We start from the raw sequence: 12,566 nt of genomic DNA, 5'->3' as shown, positions 1-12,566 counted from the left end.
ATTATTGAATACACAAAAATGAGTAGGTACATTGTTCTTTAAATAATTTACCCTATCAGCGGTTTATCGTAAGCATTAATTTTAATTTATGTAGGTTCATTGAAATGTTTTAAAACATGAAATCTGAATGTCTACCTATTAGAAAGGTTTTGTAACACCAAATCCGGTCGCAATTTACTCTATTCCATCAGGTTATTGCACTGTTGACATTCGAAAGTCGTGGATTTCTGTTATTTCTGTTAAATATTTTTATCTCTTTTAATTAAATTTTTTTCGCACTGAAGCATCTTAGCGTGCAATAGCAAATAGCGTGGAAAACGACGTTGTGTAAATAGTAACTAGGTTTTATATTGTCCGAAAACCTGTATTAAGACTTTTTGATTTTTTTTTTAAATAACCTTTTCGACCTTTAAAAATCAATATGGGACCTAAATGCATTAATGGCGGGATTTAATTCATTAAGAGAAATTGGAACCCGTCCAACTAGCTCCACAAACACGGTAATCTTGGCTGTAGATTTCACGGTTTTGATCGCCAAAGTCTCGTTTTAATTTCACCCGTGTCTAAAACAATAATAATATTAATTGTCATCCGAGGCCACCAAAACATTGTTTGCACAATTATATCTACAATATCTACATATTATAATGTATACATTGTAATTCTTAAAACACCTAGCTGTCCACACAATATTATTATGTATACAATATAATATATATTAAGTCAAAAATATTATGTTTTTGGTAAATAGAACTTGTCTTATCACTCTAATAATAAATATTTAAACACTACGTAATTTATTAAAACTGTTTATAGTGTATTGTAATGTGACAATAAATAACGGAATTATTTTTTTTTTTTTCATCGTACGCATAATAATTCTTTCCCGCTGCTTATTTTGATTAAAACGGATTAAGTACAACTGTTTTTGTTTTAGATAAATGTATACGTGATCTGATAAGGCTATAATTGAACCATTAAGATATAAGAATATTGAAATATAACATACAAATGATTGTATAGCTTATTCTATACATTGCGTTTTATTAAATTATAAAATAAATAATATGTGTCCCAATGATGATAATAATATTATATTTTAAGATATATGTCTGATAATATGGTATGGTTACAACATGTTGGTATAATAAGTTTCCATTTATATTCCATGTGATAAGATGGATATAGGATAATATATTATTTTGTTTGATATTATTATAGTATAAAATTTTTTTAGACGACATCTAAGGCTATTATTATCGTTTAAATAATTTTTACATTTTCTAAACAATCATACGCGATTATCAAATCTTACACCGTCGTAACTATAACAGTCTGCACACGACTCTCAGCCTTGCCCATACTTTATATGGTTCCCTATAATATTATATTATGTTCAACTACATATTCGTCAGATAATAATATAAGAACTAAAACCGAAAAAAAAAATATTATTCAAAATTATTTTTAATCTAACATACAAAATTGTATTTTATTCGGTGGCGTATTTAGGATTTCATTGAATATGACTAAAAAAAATGTTCTCCCTCCACTCAAAAACATAGGTTACAATTTATAACAACCAATTTTATATGTATTTATACAGAAATCTATATCACGGGTGCACGACTTATTTTGTAACATTTATTTATTTTTATGCATTAACTTAATAATATTAAGTTTATATAGGTTATTATATTGTAATATATTATATTTTTTACAATTTATATAGTTTAGAAATCAAACTCTATGCTCCTAGGTTTTGCTGATTTCATCGACTATTTCTTGAACATTCAATATAGGTAATGTTATGATGAATGAATGGCATTACAAGCCCATTAAACTTACTCTAAAATTTAAATCAATTATTAAACACAAACAAAAAAAAAATATTAATTATTCTCATGCTGGGTTTTATTTAATGGTTAAAGAAAATTTAATCGACCCATCATGGGCTCCTAAATCATGTTTAAGGGATCATTACCTCACTATAGATGCATAAAAAATGTATTGATACAGCCCGGTATCATGGATACTGATAAAATAGTATGAAAATATTAATTTCTACAACTGTTTCAAGCAACCGCTAAGTGAAAATATTATGGAAACATTTGTATAATAATTTACTAACATAGGTACATAATTGATTTGTATAATAGGGCCGTGAATTTTCCAACCTACCTAATACCATAAACATTTTAAAAATATGTTTAAATGTTCACAAAAAACACTAGAAATGCAGTAGGAAACGTGTTCGTCAGGTACCAATTCGTGTACATAAGCCTCTGAAAATAAATTTAGTTTAAATTATAAATTTACACAAAAATACAAACAATTTGTTAGTTAATCGATAAGTCAAGAATCAAACCGTATTGATGCAAATATATTATAATTTATTTTTCATCATTTTTAGTGTTTTCTGACTTGAAATTTGTATTTTCAAATTATAATTTTATTTCAATGCATACGGAAAACCAGAATAAATAATAATTATATGTAACATCTGAACTAATGTTGATTTTAAGCAAGTATAAAAATAATTTTATTTTGTAAAATATTATGAAAACTACTAATACGAGATAATAATATGCATTAAATATCCAAACTCGACAAAGTCAAAACTTCATCATTTAGGTACCTACTCTAAACTATAGTATTGTAGCGTTAAAATAAAGAAAAAATAATTTTCATAATGATTAATAATGATTAATATAACTAGTTTTATAAGTATTTAAATACTTTAATAATTTGAATATATTTTTAAATTAATAATACATATAACAAATTCAATTTAACTTACTCTAAAACTTTCAGAAAATGCATTCTAAAAATGACTCATTGATATAATATTATTATATTTTTTTAAATTGACAAAATAATAGGATACCATTAATATATTCCTTACAAGAAAATTAATATTTTAGAAATACAATTATCCAATTATTTAACCGGTTGCTGGACCAAAAGTGGAGGAATTTTTATGACGAGGTAATGATGTAGGTTGTAAGTATACTTACTTTTGTCTTACTTATTGGGTTCAAGCATAATATCGTCATAGAGTTTGTTGAGTCTGCAAGAATTAAAAAGACAAATTGTGAATACAGTACAAACCAGATCGTCCAGAGCATAATAATATTATGATTGTACACTAGAGAACTTTTTTTTTTGTACATAGGTTACCCAATGTTTATGACTTTAGGTGCGATAGTCGTTTAAAAATTAAAATTCATACGTCTACTTATATAGTGTTGAACGACTGTATAATTACGAATCAATGAGACTCGTTGGTACTTGCATATGTGTAGAAGGTAAATGTAATTATTATTATTATTATTATTTTTTTTTTTTTTTTACAGTGTATTCCAATAAAACAATTACAACCATTTTTTAATAGCATATTAAAGTTGTATACATTTGGACTGAAAGTATAGTTTATTATGTAAATATTCAGTTGAATATATTATACTGTCTGAAATAGTTTATACTATATTTTGAATAACCTAAATATGTTTAGACTTTTAATCAATAATATTATAATATAATAAAACAATATCTATATTTTACAAGACAACTTATGTATAGGTACTTGATTATCGTTAATACAAATATCGCGAACACGCGTAGTTATAACGAGTATTTTGGATTATTAAAAATGTGAGTTGACACTATTTCTGAAACTCTCTAAGAAATATTATTTTTTAATCATATTTTGATCGTTTATAGTTTATACTACTGGTTTTTAATTTTTTACTTTTATCCGACACCGAAGGAAACTGACTTGAGTCGTTTTTTAAACTTTAGACGAGTACATTTCCATTAGTCATGGAGTATTTATTCTAGTTTTCTTATTGTATCCTTATTGTTGTTTTATATTTTATTTTTATAGCATCTTGATTAATTATGGTGGGTGAGAATTTAATCTTTAAATAATACTAAACATGTTTTGCGTTTAATATTTTCAATTTTAAAAATGGTTCTTATTGTTAAAAAAAACGTTATGTGGAATATTGTATAAATAAATCACAATTGACAGATCACATATAAATAATATCATTATTCAAATAAATATCCAACATTATACTATATTATTATGTATGAAATATTTCATTTAATTTTTTTAAAACAAAAATAAATAAATAAATCACAATCGAGAAAATGTCAATTAAAATAAACACATAATAGGAATAATGGTTTGAAAGTTTGAAACAAAATGCACTGGATGTTGTAATGCATTATTACAACTTACAGAATGTCGAACGACGGTTATGGCGTGCACGTACAATGGCAATTGAGTTGTGCATAATGTGCCAAATCGATTACATTTTACATAAATAAATACAGTTATACATATTTTAAAATCAATGGTTCAAATAGTGTCTGCCGAAAATAATTACTTCGCTAGGAACATGTGCACGTTTGAACGTCGAAAACGGTGTTAGGTATACATTATACACATTCGGCACTGTTCCGAGTTCGCAATCATTCCATTTCTATTTTATCAAAGTTTTCTCGTTTTTTTTTTATCATGAAATTTGTGCTAATCTCGTTTATATATTTTATATCTTTACACTACGTGTCATCGCAGTACGAAATTTACTCACAGATTTTTAGGCCATACAACAGCTACAGATATGCACAGGCTCAGTCTATGTTCAGATATCCGCAACCCACAGCAGTCCGCTATCTGCAACCCACAGCAGCCCGCTATCTGCGATCCACAGCAGTCCGCTATCCGCCACCCACAGTAGCCCGCTATGGTAGCTATGGTAGCTATAAGAGTTTCACACCGGAAAACAGGAGTTTAGTCATTACGAAAAAGGTAAAACATTATTAACTGTTTCGGTAGAGATTGATTTAATTTGTGTTGTTTAAACAGGTAGCTGATGTTGATGAAATGCAAAGTCATCTGGATAATTTGCTGTCGAGAATGAAATCGACGATGATGGAAATGAATATCAAACAAGAGCAGTCAGCTACCGACCAGTCATCAAAGACAACGAACAATCCAAATGACAAAATCTACAAAGGAAAGCTTACAAGAAAAACATCGGCATCAAATAGATCGGCATCAGTGTAATATATAATTAAATAGAGAAAAAATCGAATGAACCGAGCCATAGGTAGTAATAATAGTAGGTAATACAATATTTGCATATTTTTTTATAATATTCATAATCTAACATAGTACCAAACAAATGTATTGTTATAATTATATTATACAACTGTTGCATCCCCGTAATCAATATCAACAAATTAACAAACACTGTCATAAATAACTATATTATCATTAAAAATTAAATGCAATCATCAGCTCGATATATTTACTTTAGTATTTTGTTATATATTATATTCTGTAGAATAAGACGAATAATAAAAACTGTTTTAATACATTATCTAAAAACCTACCTAAAAATTAATAATTGTTACTTCTAGGTACTTAACATAAAATAGTAAAATAATATTTTCAAGAAGGTTATGTTATAATATACCTATTTCAGCTGGATTACTTACTGGGTTGAGATTAATAAAATGTTCAATAATATTCTGTTTTGAATTATAGCCGATTCCAATGTTTAGTTTAAATCGAGGTTTCAGACACGGCAACTTAGTTTTGTATATATTGTATTCTTCTGTTGTAAAAATGCAAAAAAAAATTCGTTACTTTTAATTATAAATTATAATTCAGTCAAATAATTTCTTAAAACATAAAATTTTTTACAATTCATTAATAACGTTCAAAATGTAACAAATAAAAAAAAATATTTTTAAAATTTATTACAGCAATGTGATGAATAATAAATTGTATAGGAATAAACAATTATATGAAGAAAAAAAAGTATATTATGTGAAGAAATGTGTTATGAATTAAAAGTAAGTTTACTAAAAGAAATCAATTTGAAGATCACTAATTTCCCTTAAAATGAGTAAGGAATAAGGATACTATTTATATTTATTTATTTATTTATTTTGATATAAATGCCAAATATGGCTTCAGTACAGAATTATATACATATTATATAATAAATTAATAACATAATAGAATATAATACATATTATGACATACATTCTACAGTATTAAATTGTTAAAGATATGTTAAAACACAATAGAAAAATTTTATTATATAAGAATATTGAAAACAGCTTTTAATAAATATGATATATATTATATATAATATTATATATCATATTTATAAAAAAAACAAACTTCAATCATAGAAAAAATTATACTACCTATATCAATATCCAAAATATCTACTTGACACTTATAACAGGATTGAACTTTATTAGTTAGGAATTATAGTTGCAATATTTATATTAAACTATTACACAAACATATACGTTTATGATAATTAATATAACCAAAAGATTAGTGACTTATAAGATATATTATGATGATAAATTGTGATAAATACTTCACCATACACGAGTATGACGTGACAATCAAGTTTGAAAGACAAGAGACACACATTATTATTTTTTAAAGTTATGACTTTTGAGTTGTCATTTATGTATAATAAAACATAAATTACATATTATTAAATATTATTCTATTATGTTTAAGTAATATACTAGTATACCTAAATACCTACCGAAGGATTTGATAAAAGTGATTTAATAATAGATACTCACTACATATAAATGTATACATCAATTATATAATATAAGTGTATAATAAAATTGTAACACATTATTAGACAAGATGAATAATAAATTATCATAGATGAAATACTATAATATACAGCCACAGTGTCTTTCAAATATATTTTAATTTCTAACAAATACCGGCTTACTATAGTATGCGTTTTAGCGTAGATACTACCTATTTAAATTTGGCACAGTTAAAATTTACCTATTTTTAACACTTGTGTCTTGACTCTTAACCTATATCGATCACAAATTATTATATTCTTCAAAATTTTTTGAAGTAGTTCATTTTTCGTAATTATTTGTTTTTCACTTCAATGGTTCTTCAAAGTAACAATTGTGATAACATTAATTAAAACCATTTGTAGTATTACCACTAATAAAAAATATTAACTAAAACGTATATATGTATGCTTAACTGCTTAATGTTGGTAGGTACGTATAGTTCTTGGACAAACAACAGAAACGATAATATGCCATCGTTATTGTTGCTGTAGGTTGGCATATATTTATATAGATATGTCAATATAATAAAAACCATGTAATGGTGTTCAATTGTACATTTTACCTGATGTATAAAAAGGTTATATGGGAACTAAAAAATAAAAGTTCATATATTATGTACCTATACCTAATAGACCGTATAATATTACATTCATAGTTTTTAACCAGTTAAGTAGAACGTATGAGGATGACTCTCAACCTTGTTTATTTTACTTCATTATCGATCCTACTACAGGTATAAGTCAAATTTACTTTATATAATTTACTGTGATCAGAAATAGTATTATTAAAATTTCTTAAACGTTTTAAAATGTATTCTCTTAATGATATAAATATAAATATAAATTTGAAATATTTTATTTGTTCATTTTATTGTTCTGGATTAAACGTACTATTAATATAGCCAATTTTTTGGTTTTGAAATAAATATATATAATAATAGATAAGTTGTAGGATTAGAGTAGTTAATTCATATAGAAGATATAATTTACTAAATTTAAATAATTTATTCTGATTCATCATAACTCATGTGAACAACTGTTTAGCAGTCTAAAAGTAAGTGAAAGTAAAAAAAAAGTGCAGTCCTCTATGATAATAATCGCTTGAATATATTATTGTATATTATTTTTTTTATTAATTTCACTATTTAAAATTTAAACTATGGATTATTTGTACAACATTAAATTTATTAATTATACAATACATTTTTATATTTTAATAGATAGCTCAATTAACTATAACATTTCTCATATTAATTTAATAACGAATGACTAAATGAGTAATTTTAAGTCTACAGATATTGAAAATGAAAGTGCATGTTAATATATCGCTAAAAATTGTTTTAATGAATTTCAAAATAATAATGCATTCAGTCCTGCTCTAAGAAAATGTTGTATAATAAGTGTCTAACTACTGGACTTTAAATTCTTTTTTGGTTTTTTTATTTGTTAAACCTTCATAGTATTTATTTTCAAATTAATTTCTTTAATAAAATACTCAATTTTAACAACTTTTTATGAATAATTTGTAATTAAGTTTAATGTTGTATAAATTGTATAGGTAACAAAACTGTAATTTAAATAAACATAAGAAAATCTGAAAACATTGTTTTTGGCGTTTGTATTTTTTTTTAGATATTTTATGTCACTGGAGTTTCAGTTTCATGGAGTTCCCCGAGCACAATATATTCATCAATAAAAAGTCAATCGGTAAATATTGATTAGATTTGACTATAATTATTTAATGTATATTTTATATTATTTATTTACTTGTAAGAAAATATTCGATTGGACAACACAAAATAACATTGAACTTTTCTTTCAAAATTCAATCGATATTTAAAAAAAAAATAAATCAAGAACTACTAGTTTAGAAAGTATTTCAGATAACTAATATTTGCAATCAGCTTACCTAAAGTCATTTTTTCGTTTTATCGAAAATAATATAAAATCATATTTTAAGGAACAGTATTAATCAATAAACAAATATTTTATATCCATTTTAAATTAGACTGTTTTTCCGTTTTAATGTTGAGTTTTTAAATTTCAAGGTACCTACATATAATGGCAATTTACAGCAACAGTCTACGTCTTCAACAAGACAACCTTTTGGAATATCAGGAGGTACATTAACAAGTCATATTGATAATCTGAATACAAAAATGTCATCTAACATAGGTTTGGGGAAAAATTCAAATACGATTTTGGTAAAACAAATTGGTCAACGAGATAATAACGATGCCAGCGTGTCGGAAAATATAATTACTAACATTCAACCCTCTGAAATGAGTTCTAAGTTATCACTATCTTCAACAACCATTCCAAATTTTGAAATTCCAGTTCATTTTAATGGACCTGGGTTATCAAATATTTACGACGAAACAAATAAAATTAGTGATACAAATCGTTTAAATGAAGTGAATAATTTGGAGCGATCGAGTGGTTCAGATGAAGGTTATCAATTGGGAGAGTTAAATAGATTAAGTAGGTCAATTAGTGAAGATGGTTTGAATTTAGTAGATAGCACTGGTGTAGGATCAAATGAAAGAAATGAAAAAGGTTTACGCAATAAATCTAAAATTGGAGAAAATGAAGCGTATGGAGTAGGTAAAGTGGAAAACTATAGAGGAGGTCATAAGTCTAGAAAAAATAATTTTGTAAGTGGAACGGGTGGTTCTACCAAATTTAGTTTCGAGGCTGGAAAACGCGCTAAACAGGGAATTATTGGGGAAGGTGAAACCAGAAAATTTGGTGAATTAAGTAGAGATGGTGGAGGCAGAATGTTTATTGGAAATGGTGAAGATAAACAAATAGGAAGAGATAGAGGATTTAGTGCATCAGTTGGATCTATACAATTCAGTAGAAAAAATGATGGTAGAGTAGGTTGGTTTGGTGGGGAAGAGGGAGGAGATAGAGGGTTTAGTAGATCCAATGGATCCATACGATTTGGCAGAAAGAATAAAAGTGGAACAGGTGGATCGAGTGGGGAAAAACAAAGAGATAGAGAATCCAGTACATCAAATGCATCCATACAATTGGGTAGAAAAAATGGTGGTAGAGCTGGGGGATCGGACGGGGAAGAAGGAGGAGTTAGAGGGCTTAGTAGATCCAATGGGTCTATAAGGTTTAGTAGTAAAAATAAAAGTGGAACAGGTGGATTGGGTGGGGTAGAAGGAAATATAGGGGTGGGTAGATCAATTGGATCTATGAGATTTGGTAGAGAAAAAAAAAGTAGAGAAGGTGGATTGGGTGGAGAAGTAGAAGAAGGTAGAGGATTTAGTGGATCAATTGGACCTATAGGATTAGGTAGAAAAAATGGCGATAGAGCAAGGGAATCGGATGGGAGAGAAGGAGGAGATAGAGGACTTATTAGATCCAATGGGTCTATACGGTTTAGTAGTAAAAATAATAGTGGAATAGGTAGATTGGGCGGGGAAGAAGAAGGAGATATAGGGGTTGGTAGATCAATTGGATCTATGAGATTTGGTAGAGAAGGTGGATCGGGTGTTGAAGAAGACGAAGAAGGTAGAGGATTTAGTGGATCAGTTGGATCTATAAGTTTAGGTAGAAAAAATAAGGGTGGAACAGGTGGATCTGGTGAAGAAAATATAAAATTTGGTGGTGAAGGATCGAGAACTCATAAAAGTTCAATATCTAGCGTTGTTAAAATGAATGGAAGTGGTGGAAAGAAAACATTTGGAGGATCAGTTGGAAGTACAACATTTGGTGAAGAAAGTGGAGATAAAAGACAAAGTAAGTCAAATAGTAATAATATAAATAGAAATATTGGAAATTACGGAGGCAGAAAATTTGATAGTTATATTGAAGGTAATGGATTTTCAAGAGAGTATGGTACAGGTGAAGAAAGTGATGGTGCAGGATTTGGTGAATTCGGACCAGAAATGGATGAAAAGCTAAAGTGGGACGATTAGATTAATGGGAATAAAATGAATTTCAAATAATATGTACTAATCCATCTTTAATTAGTGACAGATTGAAAAAATAACAAAATAAATAAAAACAAAAATTTGAAATCAAATGTTTTTTGTAAAATAATATTTAGTTTGTTCAGAGAACATTTCTGTTTTTATTTTTTTAACACCCAATTCCATTAATTTTTCTCGATTCTAATAATATTTCTATCCTTTTTTTTATACAAAAAATCAAATAGTTTAGTTAATATTATTGGTTGAGGGAAATTTGTGAAATACTTCTTATATTGATTATTATTTAGTATTATATTGTACGCATTATATTATGCTATAATTTACATATTATTTAAATTTTCTTAAAAATATTATAATATAATGATTTAATAAAACTATTAACTGATACGACTTATCTTATTTTGATACTTTTTTAATAATCGAATACAATTAATCACAGTTACGATCGACACAAAAAATACGAAGTGTCTAGTTAATTATTAATAACTGGTCTATTATTTTTATTAAAAAAAAAGTGCTGTAAAATTTCAGAAAATGCTTTTTTCTTGCACACTTTCATAACATAAAGGTACGAATGTACCGTGAAAATTGCTAACCTCAAGCTATCGTTGTATTGTTTAGGCTTTACATTGATCAGTCAGTGAGTCTGGATACGTTCGATTATATTATATAGTCATCCCGCCCAGCGTTGCCCGCGAGACTAGCTGGTGATTATATTATATTTCACCATAGTATATTTACCCCGGGTTGCGTACGTAAGTGTATATTTTCTAACTGTTAAGTTTGAATGTTGCACCAAGTTTTTCCATTTTACTTAATGCAAAACCTACGGTGGAATGGATACAATATGCCATCCGGTGGTTTTTGATATAGGTAACTCTATAAACAGTAGTTTTTGGGTCTATTAACTTCGGATGAACCGTAAATGTTTGCTGTATTTTTTATTTCGGCCTTGAAAAAATGAAAATATATAAATAATAGCGCATAATAGGTGTACCTTGGTTTTGGTTACCTCAGATCACGGGCAAATTTACGTCCGCGGTGTACCTCGGTTTGTGAGCTGATTCGAGCGACATTGACAATTAGCCTGCAGTGGATTGGATATAGCACTTGATATAAATCTAGGGTGGTTCAAACTACTCTCTACATTTTCCTAATATTTCCAAGCATGATTTGAAATCTTCACAAAATCAGTTAAGTAGTTTTTGAGTAGGTACCTGTAGTAGTAGTACCTGTATAAGCTACAAACTTACATTCAACTCTCATATTAATTGTTTTAAGATAATATAATTGTATAAGGAACCTTGTATTAAATTAAATTTTTACTTTTACTTATAAAAAAAGTGGTTTTTGACTGAGGGACAATTATTTATTCACAATAATTGAAAAGAATTGTATGTCTCAAGCCTATAAAGAGCTAAAAAATATCTTAAATATTAAAAACAATTTGAAAATTGTATCATAATATTGTATGAAAAACCACTGTATAAACATTTTATGGACATTTAAAGTATCTAAGAATATTAGTTTTTGAGTTAGGTACGCCAAAAAACAGATGCGGTTTTGTCTAACTGGTTTAGTTTAAAAATTTCAGTTTTTCCAGAAAACTACTATAAAATGTTTACTTTTGACCCCCCCCCCCCCCCCCCGAAAAAAAAAAAAGAATTAGAAAAAAATTCACTTTGCTAACAGAATAGAAGTATAATATTTAAGCATACTTAATTCTCCAAAAAGTAATGACAGGCACAAATCTCACATCATTGTGAAATCAATACATTTATTGTACCTCTCAGAATCTAAAATATTGAATTTAGTAATATTTCTGTGTAGGTTAACAGGAATTATGTAAAATGTAGTGTTGATGCCTTGATGGGAAATATACTAGAAAAAAATATAGCTGCATACTGCAATTATTACAAACACATTTTCTATTGTATATTATAGATAACTATATACAAATTATTTAAAGTAC

General features: G+C 27.2%; 2 protein-coding genes across 3 annotated transcripts; both read left to right on the top strand.

Annotated features, from left to right (window-relative positions):
- Positions 1-4,266: 4,266 nt before the first annotated feature.
- Positions 4,267-5,318, top strand: LOC100574588. The gene is made up of 2 exons (XM_003243871.4): positions 4,267-4,819; positions 4,877-5,318. Exons 1-2 carry the CDS (start codon positions 4,526-4,528, stop codon positions 5,075-5,077), a joined length of 495 nt encoding a protein of 164 aa, XP_003243919.1. The 5' UTR covers positions 4,267-4,525; the 3' UTR covers positions 5,078-5,318.
- Positions 5,319-7,041: 1,723 nt separating this feature from the next.
- Positions 7,042-10,681, top strand: LOC100574511 (uncharacterized PE-PGRS family protein PE_PGRS20). 2 transcript variants are annotated; one of them, XM_003243870.4, is made up of 3 exons: positions 7,042-7,384; positions 8,283-8,357; positions 8,699-10,681. In XM_003243870.4, the coding sequence occupies exons 1-3, from the start codon at positions 7,331-7,333 to the stop codon at positions 10,577-10,579; spliced, it is 2,010 nt and encodes a 669-aa protein (XP_003243918.1). In that variant the 5' UTR covers positions 7,042-7,330; the 3' UTR covers positions 10,580-10,681. The 2 variants fall into 2 exon arrangements, with proteins under 2 accessions (XP_003243918.1, XP_029344262.1); XM_029488402.1 differs by lacking the exon at positions 7,042-7,384 and adding an exon at positions 7,645-7,704.
- The last annotated feature ends 1,885 nt before the right edge of the window (positions 10,682-12,566 follow it).

This window comes from Acyrthosiphon pisum, chromosome A1, assembly GCF_005508785.2.
Source record: "Acyrthosiphon pisum isolate AL4f chromosome A1, pea_aphid_22Mar2018_4r6ur, whole genome shotgun sequence".
NCBI classification, from domain to species: Eukaryota; Metazoa; Arthropoda; class Insecta; order Hemiptera; family Aphididae; genus Acyrthosiphon; species Acyrthosiphon pisum.
This window is presented reverse-complemented; position numbering and strand designations above follow the sequence as displayed.